Below are 19,207 nucleotides of genomic sequence, written 5' to 3' on the forward strand. Positions count from 1 at the left end.
ATTTGCAAAATAATCATGTCTCAAAGAAATCTCAGAGTAATAATCAGCAGAAAACCTGTTCATGAAACATGTACAACAGAAGCTTTGCAGCACTCGAGAAATCCCACTGAGAGAAGCTGGGAGCATGACCCAAACTCTCCTGAAGGGTTTTAATAAACCAGGGCAATGCTGGGATTTCATGGAGTAGCAGGCGGAGAGGGTATACTACAACAGCGGGCAAGATTATAATCCGGGTCACATGTAACACCATAAATAGCACCCTTCGCCTGCAGAATATAATACAGAACACATAAAACCATTGTTGCAGGCCCTGTCAGTGCATGTTACAGGGTGGTTTATGGCTTGGCTACATGCAGCTGAGTATACGAATGCCATCTTTTATTTCCTTGTGAGCTGGATTTCTTCTGCAGCTAATTGGAAGCCAGAGAACTCTGCCTATGGGGAAGCCAGCAGCTACTGCAGCCTGCCTCCACTAGAATTTGTCTTTTGGAAGTATAACAAGGTCATTTTTAAAAAATGCAAATAAATGGAAGGGGGAAGAGGAGGCGAGTCCAATGAGCAATGAGACAGTCCAGGTTATTAACTAGCATAAGGTGAGAGAAAGGAGGTGGTACTATTCACAATCCACACCTCTGCTCATTAGTCACTGCTGTGACACACAACTAAAACAATACTGGCAACTGCTCTGTATTTGGCAAAGTGTGACGCAGGCTAGGAGCAGTCTACAGGCTATAAGAAATGGATTCTTTTTTTTTATTCTCATGTGTTACAAGTACAGGCCTACAAGAACACAGTGGCATTTCTTCTTGTCTCCCCCTTTAGAACAGATGAGCAGCGCAGTGTTTCCTTCCACTACAAACAAGTGACTACTGCTTTTACTCGACATTTGCTCTCCGTTTTCCCATCAACATCTAACCCAGGGAACTGACTCCTGAGCCTCCCTCTCTGAATGCCACGTGGAACACATTGCCACAAATGTCTCCTTCCATAAAACAAATGCAAACAAAAAAAACCCTAAACCACAAGTGAATACTTGTTGAAATACCACCTCCCCTTCATGTCTGCTGTGCTCAAAATGCCAGCTACATCCAGTAGTTTACAGGCATCTACTGCAGGAGTAATGGTGCAAGAGAGAAACCAAGTAAGAGCACAGCTACAGCACATGCGCTCTCAGTGTTTCATTAATTCAGTAGCTTCCCAGCTTATTCTGCGTGGGAGAAGATGCATTTGTTTATAAACATAAGGATTTGCTGCTTAGCATCCTACAAAAATTTAGGAGTGACCTAACAAGCGTAAGGCTTGCCCAAACTACTGCAGCATCAGGTTCATTCTCTGTATCCCTACAACACTAATAAATAAGGGCGAACAACAAAGGAGGAGCCAAGGCACAAATAATTCATTTCACTTTCAGTCTAGACCATCCCTATCAGAGAAAGACAAGCCACAGAGGGTGATCAAGAGCTCTTGACAAGCCACCGAAGGCAACCTAAAGACTTACTCATTGGCTGAGCCTGTCAACCAGAAAAGCCGTGTCAGACCACATCTAGTTGTGCTGGGATTTAGGTTACAAGAGGGCGATCTGCCGAGAGCAAGCTAAACGGGATTTCCATTCAAACGCTGATTTTGTTAGGCGACGAAGCAGATTGTGTATTCTCACATTAGCGTCTCAGTTATCACTTCGTGCACAGAAAGTAGACACAGAATTAGGGATAACAAATATTGATTATAAACCCAGAGTTTCTTACTGTAGCAGACGCTAAATTCGACTTACACGCTCACAATGAACAGCCTATGACACAGAATACTACGAGTAGGACAATTACAATTTAGGGATTTATTGACTCATCTTACACAAAGGGAAGAGTGTCAAGGACGATTTGAAAACATAGTTTGACAATTTCTGTAGACACTACATGGAATAATGGAATAAAGCAGCACGTTGGTGATCTCTACTGCACCCCAGCTTTTCAAACATATACGTATTACCTTGCTGAATTCTGCTTAGGTATACAGTTAGGTGTCATACTGCAGTGGCTGGAACACAATACTGGAGGTTTTCTTAATTTTAACCCACTGTACAACTAGGGCAGTCCTTTCTATATCCTGCTTATGTTCACCCAATTAGGAAATGAATAATTGGTAGAGTCTGAATGTACCTGAGAGGTATTGACCATGTTTAAGTAATTAAGTTTTAATTTCCACCCACCAAGAAGCTTGTCTGTCATTTGAAAACAAACATGAAGATCAGGAAAAGTAAGACTGTACTGTAAGTAACCATACCATAAATTAATTTACTTTCATTCTCACTCGTCTCAATGGTCACTAATGAAAACCAAACCTTTCTGGATACATCTTAGAAGCCACATACAGCAAATGAAGAATTCCTGAAACATCCACATATCCTCCTCTGACTGCTAAGCTGAAGGTAGGAACCACGTAGGCAGCTCGTACAGCTACCTAACTGCATAATCTTTTAACCGCAAATCTGGTAGATCTCTAGCATGCTCATCAGCCCCACAAAGGCCACACACAAATGCACGAGGATGCGTGTCTGCAGGAGCACTAACAGGGCACCTAACTTCCTGCATTAAAGTCTTAAAGATTCTTAACATGATCAAAAGACACTCTCATAGTCACCTTGTCATAGTCTTCTCTTTATTAAAGCAATTTACTTGATGTTGTTACTGAGAAATCTGTAGTGCCAAATCAGTGGAACAGGTTACTACAACAGTAATAGCCATGAGAGATTTGCTGATCTCCAGCAGAAATAGTTTAATGACAACCTAGAGGTCACAATCTGTTTTCATAAATACAGGACATGATCTCAATACTCTGTATAGGAGTCTATTCATGGAACAGTCTAAGTCTTCATTAGCACTTGCCAGCAACCAGTCTGTTTGACTGAAAAGCCACTCAATGGCCAATATAATACTTTCACCCCACCCCCCCAAAAAAAAGGCTATAATCCTTTGATCAACCCTATTTCCTCTACCTTTTGAGCAAGTTCTTCCAGACAATGCACTAAAGCAAAACAAATACCCTTGTTTTCAAATGTATTAAGAACTATCAAGATGCATTTTCTGCGGACAGCTACACAGCACTAAATATCGCAAAGGAATCTACACAACAAGGGTTGCAAAGGCGCCTGGAATCTGCTTAACAAAGTCACTGTGCTACTACTGAGCCAGAAATCACAGATATATTAGGAATGGCAGCATCAGAACACTTAGCTGCCCTGACCAAAATCCAGCTTGTCCACTAGCATCTTGTTCTTCCCTCCCAAAACCAACATGCATGTAAGGCTGCAAGTATTCTGTATCAGTGTTTCAAGGCCAGCTGGGGAATGGCTCAAACACTGTATGTAAATTACTCACTTTTTTCTGAATTAAAGGAGACAGAACAGGGACAAGGAGTTGCAATAGAACCTTCTCAACTAACATACCAGACAGTACGTTGTAACATCCCTTCTGAGGCACATATCACTATCAAGAGTAAAAATAATAGCTGTGTTTTATTGCTATGATACATGGGGTATCGGATGCTTGTACAGAATTTCCTTAATTGTTTTTATTAAACCACTGAGATGTCATTTTAAATAGCCATGAAAAGGGTTTCTCCTACTGCTGACCACGATGCTAGGAGGTTTAAAAAAAACCATAAGTGTAGCCTGGGCTTAAAACAAGTTCTGTGCTTGTTCCTAGGAAGGGACATGAATTTATTTAAATAGATTTTATTTCCTCACCCTCATTCCCTATCCAACTGCTACCTCTTTTCAACCTCAGATCCAACTTAATCCCACGGAGGCAAGGGAGAAGAAAATCTTCAGCCTAAACCAAGAGAAAATCACTAGAAGACGAACAAAAACACAGCTAACAAATCATGAAACAATGTTTCCACCTGGAGGTTTTTAGATGTCAACTACATTTTGTTGAAAATATTGGAAATTTGAAAGTCAGATGCTACTAGAAACTCCACGAAGTATGCATGGTGCGTGAACACAACACAGGTTGCAATAGTTAATAAAATATTTCACAAAGCTTGGTTAAATAAGAAAAAAATCTTGATAATGTATGCTGAAGTGTTTTGAAAGCTAGCATAACGCTTTCCATTCATTCACAGCAAAAAAGCCCCACCACACTCACTAGCCCAATTTAAAGTTTTCTCAAGAATGTACTTCAGCATTACTGAGCTAAAATAATGACACAAAAATGGAAACAAACTGCCCTCAGCTGTAGCAGATCTCATTTATAAATTACAAACAATAGTTTGTTATAAAGTTATTTATTCCACACGCACTTGACTCCCCTTCATCAAGTGATCCTTTTTGCCTGCCTCATCTTATTAGAGGTACCTATTTTCAGAGGTAGGAGGTTGCTTACAAGTAGCAACACGCTAGTGTAGCAACACGCTTGTGTGGCAAAGGGATTTTTTTCTCTCCTTTTTCCCCTCCAACGTAACTGCAGAAAAGAATAATCAACTGTGGAAAGATCTGAATAGCTCAATGGGCATAAAAGAGGTACTGGCAATAAATTAGAATATTGCAGCCCTCTTTATGGGTTTCAGACATTGCTTCGCAGCTGATACCATACATGAATTTTAAGCAGCGTGCTGGATCAGGCTAGCTCTTGAGAAGCTCTACAAGCCATTACCATGCATCATCATCAGCTAAGTCTTAATAGCGAGCCTTCAGCACAGAGAAATACAGCTTGCTTACAGGACACTGGAGTCCAAATCAGAACAAGCATCACCGAGTTCCTCTACTGACAGTGGAGCGTTTTGCTCTCCCAAATTTTCAGGCGCTTTTTCAGGTGGAACACCTCTTACACAAGTACCTATGCAGAGATCAGCCCCCTCTAAAGTCATCGGAAGCCAACTTAGAGCACAGGGGCCCCTTTTTTTTTTTTATTCAAAGCTTAGCCCCTACGTGTCTCACTTAGGGCTGAGTCAAAAGTCATTGCTTCCCTGTTTTCCCCTGCATGTCACGGCAAAAAGACCCACAGGGCAGGAAACTGCAGCCCTATGTGTACAAGCCAGTGTTTTGGCCGGACACACGACGTCGTTCTGTGACAGGCAAGCTTAAAAAAAACCACAAAAACAACAAGCAGCAACATGCAGTTGTTTGCCTCCAGATGTATTGTGCACTGAAATAATGAAGCAATCACTCCCCCGCCTCCACGACTCTTGGATTAATGAAGTTCTTTCCTGTCTACCCAGTATGAAAAATAGCTTGACCCTCTGTAAAACGTTTTCTACTTTTGATAAAGCATTTTAAATATAGATCTTCCAAAGGGTTTAAAAAAACCCAGCCAAAACACCTGTGTGAGCTGTTAGCAGTTTGTGGCTTTTTATTGCACACACCTGCAAAGAAAGCAAGGGTTAAAAAATATGAACCAAAACCACACAAAGTCCTATTTCCCAGTAGCACTTTTTCTCCCTTCTCGTGGAGAGCTGCCTCCAAGGCTGGGTGCGCCAGGCCAGCATGACGGAATGCTGCAGGTGGCATGACAGCGCAGTACAGCTGCGTACAACGGGACCACGCGGGGGCTCTTGGTTGTTCCCACCCTGACAGGCGTGTCTTCTGTCCCTACAGGCCTGAGGAGACTACAACTGACTTTCCCAAAGCACAAAGGAATCTCTCCAGAATAGCTCTGCCAGGTTCTTAGCATCTACAATTTCATCCACGGGGCTGCCAGTTGGCTAACACCACCACCACAGCGGGCAGCAGCAGGACTCAATTAGCTCCAAAACATTTAGTCTTACTTTACCTTTTACTTTATCTTTTACATGAGGTAAATCCCTGAGAGAAACAGCAAATAGCCTACACAATATATTTCCAGACAAATAATAACATTTGGTCAGCAGAAAGCAGGTCCTTCACCTTTCACCCCCACTACTCCTTCATTCAACCAGAAGATGCTGGAGAACATTTAGAGAGTATTTCAGCAACAGCACTTTCAAAAAATATAGAGGTAGAACAGTCAGTTTTCTGTAGCTCTCCCCCCTTTCACTAACACTGCTCCTGCCCTTTGAAAAAAATATTAAATCTCTTGAGTGCTTTTATGTCTTCAAGGGTAAAAGTGCTGAAGAGCACAGCTGTATTTCAAACACAAACGCACAAATCAGTTCATGACTGCTGAAGCTGTTCTGCTGGAAATGGTAAAACCAGCTAGAAATGTCACTTGGTTACAGACACAACCTCACATCAAAGCAATAGGTGATGAGAGCAAAGAATACTGTGGTCACCGTTTACAATGTTTTATTAGTCCTCTCCCCTCCATACAGAGCTATTCCATCACTGCTGGACTTGTGGAGGCGTCTTGCTCTTATGTTTGCCACCTTCTCTGCATTTAATGTATTCCTCTGAAAAACCCTGGTGATTAGAAGCAGCAAACTGGAGAAAAGCACTAAATAAAGCTGGAAACAAAGTCATGAAATTATTGCCAGAATTCAAACAGTTCTTGAAGTACACGGTGGTGTTTCGATAGCCATGTAATTCAGTCTGACATCATAAGCTACAGCACTGCAATGCTAATTTGGGAGCTGATTACAGCTGAAGGAGGTTGATGCAGTCTTCATTCATGTGTATCTCTGGTCTGCCTTTTGAAATGACTAAGGATCTGCTAGATTCTAAATTCAATGGGAACATCACTCCACCCAGACGTGGCTACGATTATTTCACTAATTGAACAGTAACAATGCCTCACAACGACTCACTGGTGGTTACCCTCACCACAAACTCCATAAACTGTTTAATTTTCACATACAACTTAGCAAAATATCACATATTTTGCAAAATCTTGTGATGACCTTCTGGTGAAAAATTCAGCGTGTAACATGAGATTGGGAATTTATTTGCTGCGACTAGTATCTATCACCATCCGTTCTCCCTTTACTGCAGAACTTCTAATGGTTAAGCCTCAAGACCTTTGTGAGGCCATTATTACGGTTACTCAAGTGAAAAGCCACAGCCCAGGCTCTGCCCAAAATCAGGAGGTTTCTCCACCTACTGTGTACTCTCCTCCCTCATCAGAGTTTGTCTGGGGAGGTGGAAGGAAGATACAAGTGTTCCTGTTCTGTTTCCTTAAGGCATCAAATGAAGTCATACCTGTTTATCTCAAAAAAAGGTAACACATCACCGTCCACTCCAAGATCAAGACAAAGTTCTGATAACTCAGAAGGTAAGTATCCCCACCTTCAGGGCCTCTTCCTTATACCAGGGTGCATCGGTGGGAATTTTGCTACCCATGTTATGGAGCAGGACGATACCCATCGAAAGGGTAACCCTGATTTTTATTCTTGCCATTCCAACCTCTCACTAATTCCTCAGAAAGGAAGCAAGGGGAGGTGGGCATGTAGTTTATTAAATTACAGCTCTCCAGCTTGAACTGTTAAGTCCTGCTTAGTACAACTCAAACCAGAAAACACTATGCAATCTTTATGAAGAATTAAAGATGCCAGAATAAGAGCTTGTATTCAAGTGATTGAAGCAAAGTTATCAAGCTCAGCGTAAGCCAGGTACCACATTACGAACTCTCAGATACAATCAAAATAGAGCAGGAATATTTAAACTGTAGTCTAAATTAGATCTGTAACAATCTTCATAGAAATAGGCAAGTCAAGTAGCAAAGTTATCTTTGGAAAAAATCTATTAGCCGTAATGGAATGATAATCCTCTTAGATTCATTGATGCTGACAGATTAAATACTTTAAATTCATCTTTTATTTTGTTAGCTCATTTGACACAAAATAAGTCCTACATTTTTAATATTACAGTGGGAGTAGAAGGAGTTTTGCTGTTACTGTGGCAAATTCGGCATTAATGGAATGCCTCTGGGTATCCAGTAGAACTATAAACTCTGTTACCAAATGACAACTGGAAAGGACTAACTTGTTTCCACTGTTACCACACTACCACTATTTATCAGAAACTAAATTAATATTACTGAATTTGCTTTCTATTTGGGAAAAGCCTAAAAAGCTGGACAAGATAACAAAAAAGACTGCATGAATAAACACGTTTTCCCTACAATAAATTGTTCAATAATATAGGGTTAGGTGTACCGCCACCCTTTTGCTCCCAGTGTCAGGCTGGCACGTCTCCAACAAGGGAGCAGCCTGAAGGCTCCCAGCAATCCCTCCTCCTTTCTCCTTCGGGAAACCACCGTGCTTCAGCAACAGCAAAACACTTTACACCAACGTTTCTCAGCCCCAGATGCAACCGCCAGACAGACTCGCCAAACTGACATACAGATCCTGGGAGCCCTACCTCGAAGTCCTAGCTACCAGATTACTCCTTGCTCTAGCAACAGGGACTTTCCCGGTCCTTTAGTCACAAAAAAAAAAACCAACCCAAACCTTTCAAGAGGGTAGCTTCATACTTCTGCTGATCAAACTCAAATGTTGAGACCTGGAAACTTTTCATTATACAAAATTATTTACTGCGTAGGCCTTTGGAATAAATTTTGAGATGTTTGCATTCACTCAGAAACAAATATATATGAGGCCTAATATCATACATCACTTCTAGCTTATTATGGGTCCCAAAAACCCCAAACAAAATTGGAATGGACGCAGGATGCAGAAAAATAAGACAAATCTCGCCCCGCCTCACGGCGCCCCATCTCAGCTTAAGATACACGAAGTTACTCAATTTTGGATCTACAGATCTGACCCATTGATTCTACCAGGATTCTATAGTTTATAATGGTAAATAGGAGGGTTTTGCCCTGCCCTATTTATCCCTGGAATACTTGTTCAGTTACCTTCTCTCTCTTTGTAAAGGGGAAGTTACTGATCGCTTGCCTATGGAACCATGTAAGGATGCTCAAAGTCTTAAGAATGCACAATTATCCAAAGGAAAAACAAAATAAATCCAGGATTATAAAGCTATTTTAACAAATCTATACCTTTTCAAAATGACTTAGCTCTGAGAACTACATGATGTGAATACCAACATTCAGAACTCGATCGTGCAGCCTTTGGTTAGGACATAGTGCTAAAGAGGAATGGCACGCATCAAATACATGCACTGTCTTCCAGCGCGCCCACGACATTCCTTTTTGATCTGCAATACATGGCTTTGACAGACCAAGTGTTGTTAACTTCTGCCCAACGTTACCTTTTTATTCCAAAGAGTCCGTGTTCTTTACGGCCGCATGAAAAGATACAAAACAAGAAGTTCCAGCTAAAAACTAGCACCGTCTATGTCAGCAGCAGTAAATACCTTACAATATATCAGCAGCAGCAAATACCTCCTGAATTCAATGTTGAAATTAATGTTTCACAGGGTAATGGCACCACAGATCTTTAGCGGTTTTAAATCTGCCCTTAAAAATAGTTAACCTGAAGCATCTGTCACCATAAAGTCACAGACACGTTTGTTGAACTGCAAATCAGACACGGTTTTATATGAAAGGTTGAATTCAATTAATACAGCAAATTTGTTTTTCTGTAACGCCATTTATTATTAGGAATGGTGTAAGTATAGAAGCGATTTTGTGAATAACTCTTCACAATTTATAAGAAATCTCAGTGTTTGCTCTTTTTATGTTCATTGTCTGCCAGGGTTCAAGCAATTCAATTTCACACGCAGAAACACTCACGGAAGAAAAGTTTTCAATCCACAAAAGCACTTTCTACTGAACAAAAATTAAGCAGATCCAACCAGAAGATGAGTTATACAGCACTTGTAATCATTGACAGACGAGCAGCCTGCATAGAGATGAGCAGCTCTACGCAGTGAGTCGAAGTGCACTACAGCACACACAGAACAAAATCCCAAATATTTTGGTTTTACCCTTATACAAATGAAACTCTCATCAACCAGGAGCAGATTTTTTTTCAAAAAGCTTTCTGACATTCAACACAAGTTAGACATCAAAGCATGTTAAATATTATTTTCATTCTCCATTCAGCACAAAGGCAAAAAGCAAGTCTCCTAGAAAGAGTCAGAAGCAATTTTTTAAAAGTTTTCTTTTTGTTGAAACAAAAAAGAGCTCAGCTACACTATTTCCATTCGTTTTGATCACTTTTCATGTCTAGACACATTTAACAAGCGTTATCTACAGATTAATTATGCTTTTTTATCACAGCGTTTCAAGTGTTGAAGCACCCATTGGACCTTCAAAGCGTAGAAGCCATTTACAATCACACCCAAACCCTTACTGTGCGGGCTCTGTACAGAGGACGAGAGAAGCGGGCTACCACCTCCAACAAGGGAGCCACGAATTCACCTCCTGCAACGTTACAGATCAACCCTGGAGCTGGGACTGAATTGCAGGTACATCCGAGTCCCAACCAAGCCTTCAATAGCCACGTTCCCTCGTCATGATGGTTACAGAACTGGGAATGACTGGAATTATGCCCTCCGGACAGTATAGAAAACTGGTCTGTTGCATTCACAGACTGGATGCTACGGCTTCACGTCGCCTCCCCCTTGCAAAGTTGCCTGGCATGCCTGTTAAAGGCTGCGCGTCTACTCAGATTTTTTTTTCTGTGAAACAGTAGTCTCACAAAGCGCATATTTGGCGTCGAAACTGAGCCACCTCCCAGGCCAGCTTCCCCTCAGATGGCGACCCAGCCGCAGCCAGCAACAGTTGGATGCAAAGTGGGTAATTAGCATGAGGACTGCCCATTTTGCACTGCTTTTCCATCGGAGCCATCCAGACCCAGGCTGCTTCTCCTTTCAATTGCTTGCAATAGGTTTGTGGTTTTTAAAAACTCTTCAGACCACTGTTGTCTAGCAATTAAGGTCATTGGCTGCTCGTAGCTCTCTTCTTTCCATGACACATTAAGCAGAGGTTTCCAATGAGATGTTCACAGTAGGAATTTCAAACATGTATGGTAACATTTCAGGGGTTTTTTAGCAGAATATAGAAAGACTAGGACAGCTGTATGCTGAAATTCTGCTTACGATGCATGTATGTAATCTCACATAGATATCCTTGTCTGAGAAACCATGTTAATTTGTCATTGTTCTACAGACACAGCATTGCACAAAGGATACCTTGTATAAGCAAATTAATTAGATACCGCCTATTCAACCTCCTCAATAATCCAAAAGCAAGCTAATTGCTGAATAAATTCAGACCACGCTAAGCTTCCTAAAGGAAGCAATTTTAACCTACATAGAACTAAATGTACTCGGTGCATCGGGGCTTCTCTGAGGTCTATGACTTTTTAAAATTCAAAAAAAAGAAACAGGCAAAAACCAGACAAAAATACCTACAGCAGTAGTCGGCAGAATATTCATTAGGGAACACCACGTGTAAGCGTAATTGCCCTCCGACACCCCCTGCATGGAAGCTCCTGTAAAGCATTTGGCACTAAAGAGTATCGGGCAAGTAACGGGGCCCCACTGACCAAGAGCCTGCAGTAACAGTTTCTTTGTTAACAACATTTTTGAACGGTGTTAAAAAAGGCCACAAAAGGGCAGGTGGGGAGGGAAGATGGATGGAAATGACATTGATCACAATTATGCAGGTAAATCACAAGGTTCAGATTACCCAGCCTTGTACATCGTGTTAGCATCTTCTAATGCATACTTGCAAGATGCTCCAAAATGGGGTTTATTGACCTCTAACGAGACACAATGTATGTATGACATTTTTTTATACTTCAAATACTCATGCTCTAAACTAAGGCCACATGATACAAGATGACTATTAAAGTTCTTTAAAAGTATTAATAGAAAATGAGACATTTTTCTATTTTATACAAATGAATCTGTTCATCTGCTTCACTGCAACAGCAGCAGCATCCAAAAACAACTGAAACAGCAGCCTCTGGTGTTAAAATTCTGCTCTTTTTCTCAGACTCCACCTTTTACCAGACAGCAGCACTAAAAATACAGAAAAGATACACCAAGTGCCCCTGAGGAATCCTTTGCACCACAATTAATTTTCCATCTTAGCATATAACGTACTGTTTGTGTTTGCTTCTGTAATTCGCCATGAAAATACCATCAGATTAGCTTCTATTCTGCACTGGTGAAAATTCATCTTGATTCAAAGTCCTCTTACTGTATGAAGATCGAAATTTTCCTTCGTGGCATGGAAAGCTCATTTCACCTCTGCACAGCTCAAGCTTTCTCCTCTACATCTGAAGAGACAGAAATCACACCTCCCTTGAGCGCTTCTATGAAGAAGCACATGTGAACAAAGGATAAGCCAAGTAAAGCCACCTGCAATACACTACCTTAACAGGCAGAATTATCCTGTCGTTCCAAAAATGAAATATTTTCTCAGAGACGCATGCATTAGAAAGAAAGCACATGACAGAGGCTGGGCACAGCTCACTTCCAGGACAGGATCATACGTCTAGCTCTTCAGGTTTTATCTGACCCCTACAAGGTGCCATCCTGATCTGAGCATTCCAGAAAGCCATAGCCTGTGCAAAGCAGTAATATACCCAAGTACTACCAGTGTGCAAATTAAAACAATCCTCATAAGGATTACTGTTCCATAACAGACAAAATTAGAGCATATTCATGCCCAAAGCCAGCCTTATACTCAATAGGAACGTTCAGACTTTCCAACTCTTTCTCTGAATTATCTCACAAATGATGTTATAACTTACAGAGACAGTAATAACTGCAGAAGAAAATCAGGACTAAACAGAAGCCTTCACAAAACTACACAGCAACTTAAAAAAAGATACACACATTCATACTCTACAAGTTCCCAAACATGACAACTGCTGCATCGTGCAGCCAGTTTTGAAACGCTGCTCTTCAGAGCTCCCGAACTTCCTGCGGTTTTAGAGAAATTAATTACTCTCAAACACCTTCGGTTCTCACCTATGAGTAGAAAAGCAAGGCTATACCACGTGCAAACTCAGCCTGTACCATCACGAAGATCTGAGAAAGAGGATGAACTCTTTAGCAAACAAACCCACAAGTAAAAGAAGTTTCTTTTCTGAGCAGTTGCAGAGCTGAAGAATATAAACAGAGGAACCCGTTAGGCACTACACGCTAGGGCTGGGTGGAAGGACGGTCCAATGCAGAGCACGTGGCTTGTTATTTTAAAGAATGCTGTGTCCTAACAAAACAAACCTACAGCGTTCTCTGGGTGGAGTGATTTGAACAGTCATGCGAGAGATTCCTATAGCACCCATGCCTTGCCTTAATTTTTCTTCACTCCCGCATCACTCGTTAAGAATATTTCAAGTCTCCACCTAGCTGAGATATTAATTACACGCACACTTCAAGATCAAATAAATCAATACGCTGACACGGTGTGTGTATACAGTTGGGGCTGGCACGTCAGAAATATTTCAAACAGTAAACTGTTGAATGTACTTACAAATAATCAAACAGCTTTACTCTCAGCAGGGTATCAGGAACAGAGAAAGAGAACTTGAGACAGACTAATAAAGCAACAGAAATAATATACTTCCATTTGGATGTAAAATCAGAGCACCTGGAAAACCTCCCTACTCTGTTAACGCAGCGTAAATGCTGAAACAGAGCTGGCTGCAGCAGATCAACAACATTCCTGAAATAAAGCATCAGCCCTAAGCTGCTGACAATGAAGCACTTCGCAGATACGGGCAGAATTCTCAGCCACTTGAATTAAATCCTAGCCCCTTTATAATGAAATAAACAGGGGCTCATCTAATTTGCACAAGGACATTATTAAATGCAAGAGAAAGGTACAATCAGGACACAGATAACTCGCACACCAGTCCTGTCTTCACCACCAGGTTTATTTTAGTATCAGTAGAATTTGCTATTTTTACCTTTCTAAAACAAGCACTATTTCTCCAAGAGCTCTGCTGTCCAGAGGCTGGTTTGCCTTCTTGGTTCCTAGATGCAGAATAATACTTTAAATATGCAGCTCTCTGGACTGCACGTTATCTGTGCTTCTTATGTTAAAAAACAACTAAAAAGAAAAACTCAAAACGTTCAGACTAAAAGGAGATATTTGCTTCAAGAGCTTACTGCCCACAGACCCACCCGTATTCCATTAGGTGGCTTAACGGAGCATGTTATCCTAATAAAATCAGTAGCCATATGCAGCGGCTACCAAGGCGTACAGAAGTGCATGCTAACGGAACAGGAAAATCCCTAACCAATGCTTATTTAGAACAAAAACGTACTCAGATCTATAAACACCACGGAACACATAGCTTTAGGCTTTAATATCAAGACACAGAAGAATGCTAACACTTGCGTTTTATAGACATCTTTATTCAGATACATGCGACCCCAAATTAGTTTCAATGCATCAATGAGATAATGAACGTTAGCAACTCTTCTCGTTTTCAAATTACCATAATGTCGATGCAATTTTTCCTGTAAATTAAAAGCCCAAAGCTATATATGTATATTCACTCCAATACATTTTAAATGCTGCGTGAAGGGTATCTACAAGCATTCCATTTTTCTTTAAACCCTATTCAGAACAGAATCCTGGCATAAAATTTGTCTCAGAAGCAGCTTCTGGACAACTTCATAAACTAAAATCCTACAGCCTAACAGTTTGTTAACTGGCACTAACTCCTTAAGCCAAAGCTACAAGTAAACGCCACGCAACACCGCACCTGGGAGACCACAGGCACCACACCGGTGAAAAAAGATACTGGTCTTCATTGGAATAACATCCCTAAGCAGTTCTGCTCCAGTCTAGAACTTGAAAAGTGGCAAATTTTAATTAAATAGTTGAAACTTGTTCTGTAACAGCAACAGGAGAGTCATCCTGCCCCACAGGACCTGCGGCGTGAAATTTCAGATGCTTACAGGGCCTGATCCTGACCATGCTCCACCCAGCGCCAGAACAGCCACGGAGTTCTACCAGACACGTAAAACAACAGGCAAGAAGCACCTCACATCACCCATTCACACACACATGCATTTGTTTGCAGTCACAAATGTTTCTTCATGAAAGTATTATAAAAATTAAGAAATATTAGACTTTATTCTCATCATTTATTTCACTGTTCTGTGGTTTGTTTGGTTTTGGGTTTTTTTTCTTTCCAAAGAACCACCGAGGGGTGGTTCTCAGCCTCTCGGATCACCCCTCTGCTGGACCAGTCGCTGGGCTTGAACGAGAGAACACAGCAGATGAGGCGGCCAGCAGATTTCCTGGGAAGCGTGGCACGGTATCGTACGCGCTAGCTACCTGCCGACAACTTCCTATACAGAGACCAACACCAATGAAGCGTATACGAAAGGAAATGGAAGCTCAGGCACAACAGGCACGCAGAGAGAGACCCCCACAGAGGGGCTAGTGTCCAGCCACTGAGAGGAATCTTTCAGGATCTACAAAGTCTGGCTGAGAGATTACTCCGTGCTGTAAAAATAAGCCGTTTGTAACGAAGGTACCGTTATAGTCTCTAAACACAGAAACTATGCTTTACCAACAGCAGGCACCTGCCTCCAAAAAGGACACCGTAGCACCAGACTGCCCCCGCCCCCTGCTTCCCAGGCACCTTCGATACTTTGACAAGTCCAGATCTACCAGCCAGGGTGTCAGGGATGCCAGGCGATGGGGAGTTGTTGACATCCTTTGGCTATTTACCCTGAAGAGATTATTTTACTCAGATAATTCACCAGGAAGAAGTTAAATTTTAAAAAAAAAGTACTCTGAGCATCTCAAATACCCACCTTACACGTACATAAGAACACGCGCACGCTCGCGTGGATGCACATCCAGCCTCAGGCACTCGCATTGTTTGACAGGTGATTAGATTCTCACTGCCAGAAGAGGTCACTGAATCCCAAAGCCCATCATTGTGGGGGCAACTCGACTAGTCGCCAGGACTATCGTCACCATTTCCTAAAGGCGCTGGCCAAAGCATCCGTGCAGGCGCTGGATTCCCACGGATGCTTCTGCACTTGAGAGCCCAGGGCTCTCCCTGCCCACCACACCTGCAGCCTGCGGTACCTCGTCCCCGCTTCGAGGACCCGAACTACCGGAGCAGCCACAGTTTCCCCGCAGCGCTCCCTCCCGACTCCGGACACGCCGTCCCGCAGCAAAGCCCGGCTCCCGCCCCCTCCCCGCTGTGGGGGCATGCGGGGGCGGTGGGGGCATGCGGGGGGTGGGTGCTGGCCGCCACCCCTTCCCTGGACCCGCGGAGCAACCGGTGCCCCCCCTCCGCCCCCCGAGCGCGGTGCTCCCGCCGCAAAGTCGGGGCCGGGGGCTGCGGGGGAGGCGAGCGGGAGCCCGCTTACCTCGCAGGGCGGCCGCCCAGCCGCAGAGCCCCAGCAGCAGCAGCAGCCGCCGCTCCAGGCGCAGGGGGCGGCTGCTCCTTGCAGCCCCTCCGCCCATGCTGGCCCCGCAACTGCCGCGCCTCTCCCCTCCAGCCGGTGCAAGGAGCGGGGGTGCAAATCTCCTCTCGGTCCCTCCGGAGTCGAGCTCGCGCTGGAGAATTCGCCTTTTTCCGTGGGGTTTGAACAATTTTTTCCCCTTCTTTCCTCCCCTCTCGCACCCCTTTCTCTCTCTGTCTCTCTCCAGATGCAGGGAGGCGCCCCACGCCCGGCCAGGCGAGGGGAGGGTGGCCGGGGGCTGGGCTGGGCTCTGCTAGGCTCAGCTCTGCTGGGCTCGGCTCAGCTCCGGCCGCCGCCGACTAGCGAGCCGCGGCGCGCGCCCGCATCCCTAATGAGCCGCCCCTCCCCCGCAGCCAATTAGGCGCGCGCTGGGCGGGCTCTGCCGCCTGGGGCGCGGGGGGGGCGGGGGGGAGAAGGGGGGAGGCTCGGTGACACTCCGCCCCCCCCCCCCCCCCCCCCCCAAGCAGGACCGCAGGCCCCCGCGGGGCTGCCACCCTCCCCGCACCCCGGGCAGCGGCCGGGGCTGAGGCCGGGGTTGGGGCGCAGAGCGCTGCTCCCCCCCGCGGGTCCGGCCCCGGTTACGTTCACACGTGGGGGCACAAACCCCGAAACAACAAAGCAGTACTGTGACCTGGGGTAAAACACAACGGGGCCACCCCCCACGCCCAAAGCAAACACTGTTTGGGCCATGTTTATTGGTATTGCACAGTTCCCTGATCAAAAATTCTTCTTCTTGCCAGAAGTGTCACTGTTTCATTCTCCCCCCACCCTCTAATTGCATATAAATATTTTTATTATAGATTAGATAAGGCACCATGACATATACAAGCAAATTACCTCGATAAGGCCAAAAAAAATCACCGGTACGCTCAAGCGAAACTGCTGCTAACCCCGAAGAGATTTAATCAATAAGAAATTGGAAAGCAAAGGCACCGCTTGAAGAGAAGATAAATTTGCAAGGAGTAACTTTTTATCCTGAAAAGCAGCGGCTCGTGCCCCGGCTCCAGCCCTGCGTACGGCCAACACAGGATTTCAGGATTAGGGTCATTTTCCTTACGACAGGGACCAGCGGGCACAGGGGGTGAGAGGGAGAAAAGCCGCAGCGAAACGTGGTGGGTCAGTGCTTCTCGAGGGTACAAAACCCACGGGAGCAGAGAAGGGCACAGAACGGGGTCTGATACCAACAAAGACCCTCACCCTGAGATTCCTACAATACTTCCTTGAGGAAGTCGGACATAGTTATTCCTAGCCAAGATATTAGTGCTGTATCAGCCTGCAAAATGCCCCTCAAATAGTGCATTTGTTCTCCCTTCCCCTTGCTTTTGGAAATACGCTCTCTTTTCCCCAGGTGCCAGGACCGTAACAGCCAGAATACAGGTTTATTCCCATCCATGCTTTACACTTGAGCAGTAGCACTCAGTTCACCCTACCCCAGCTTCACAAAATCCAAAGCATGCACGTGTCTCAAGTTTAAGGCGACTCAGTCACTACCAGTAAAATGTTTCTAAATCCCTGACCAATAAATTCTGGAAAAATGCGGCAAGGGTAGTTACATCTCCTTAAGTACAAGGCTTGTCAATTGGCCCTCCTGCAGGCCAGCTTTGTACTGTTTGCAGGAGAAAACAAATAATTAAAGCAAAAGGAATTTGTAAACAGAATTTTAAGACAGAAAAAAAAAAAATCAATATCTGAGAAGATCACATCAGAAGATCTCTTACTCCCTTTCCATCACGGGTTTGCCAGACTTCAGCTCACAGCGAAGAGCAGAGCTGCAAAGGCAGAGAGCAAACACATGAACAACAGCCTTTTGGGTCATTCTCCACATTCAATGGGTTCCAAGGAAAAAAAAAATACTAAACAACCATGAAACCTCCCCAAAAAACCCCAAACCACCAAGGAACAGAACTGTGGAGCTACACCAGAAAGTTTGTACATGTCAGAGCATCTAGCACCCTCCCTGTAAAGTCGCAGCCTGTCAGCAACAGAGCCCCATTCTCTAGGACATCCATACAGCCACTTTTGCTTCAAGGCCAAGTAATTATCTATTTTTGCCTGTGCCAATGAGTCAGTGTTGGGTGCTTTAGATAAAAATATCAAGTTCTCAGTTTATAATGCAATTATGATGGGGAAGGAGAGAGCAAAAGTAGAAGAAAGGGCAACAGCTGGTAACTTTAATCAGTGCACTTGGAAATCGAAATAAGCAGAATATTCCACAAAGATACAGTCTCGGGGTGGGGGAAGCATGCAGCATTTTCTGAGCTGGTGAAATGCAGCTACAGAAGAAATTATACAACCTTTAAGCACCGCCGCACACTGATAACGTACAGCACCTTACAGAAACAGAGCTCTACGTATGCTACGGCAGGCCAGCACGCCACTATGTCTAAGAATTAGGACTAGTTACACAGCATTTTAGCAAGAAGAAAGGCACCGGGAAAGCAAATATCTACCTTTGGTATCACGGTGTGAGCGACAATGAAATGAAGACAGAAATCCAGCCAAAGAGGATTAATGGCGGAAAGTGAAGGAAAATGGAAGAAAATGAATGGGAAAGCTGAAAATGCCACAAGGAAGACATTTGTTCTTCCCTGGCACTTCAGGGGTTAAACTTTACAATTCGCAATATTCCTTGCCCGACAGAGTCCATATCCGGGATTCTGGCTTTCCTAGAATCTAGAAGTCTAAAGTTTGATGCAACTGCTGAAAAAAAAGACACTAAACAGAAATCCAGGAGAAAAACAAAACCAAAGGAACCTTCTTGAATACCTTGATCGCAGCAGCCGCATACCCAGAGAGCAGGAAAGTGCCTACAGGAGGGACAGACAGAATCCGTAACCAAAAGCCTTGCCTCACCTTCAGCTCTGCCGTGCCTCGCTCAGACACTTCGGAGCACGTTTTTTCCCACCTCTTAGGTCACACCTCATTCTGTGCCATTGAGCT

The 19,207-nt window shown here is 43.8% G+C and overlaps 1 protein-coding gene across 3 annotated transcripts in view; it reads right to left on the reverse strand.

Moving 5' to 3' along the window:
• Window positions 1-19,207, reverse strand: part of UNC5D (unc-5 netrin receptor D) — a 179,881-nt gene that overhangs the window by 151,460 nt on the left and 9,214 nt on the right. For 2 of the 3 annotated variants that reach the window (XM_075074514.1, XM_075074513.1), the window contains exon 1: window positions 16,172-16,551. The exons of the other annotated variant lie outside the window; for it this stretch is intronic. In XM_075074514.1, the coding sequence (XP_074930615.1) occupies window positions 16,172-16,268 (97 nt within the window). In that variant the 5' untranslated portion in view covers window positions 16,269-16,551. Of the gene's footprint in view, window positions 1-16,171; window positions 16,552-19,207 lie in introns of those variants that run through there. 3 annotated transcript variants of the gene reach the window in all.

The sequence above is a fragment of the Phalacrocorax aristotelis genome, chromosome 24 (genome assembly GCF_949628215.1).
Source record: "Phalacrocorax aristotelis chromosome 24, bGulAri2.1, whole genome shotgun sequence".
Classification (NCBI taxonomy): Eukaryota; Metazoa; Chordata; class Aves; order Suliformes; family Phalacrocoracidae; genus Phalacrocorax; species Phalacrocorax aristotelis.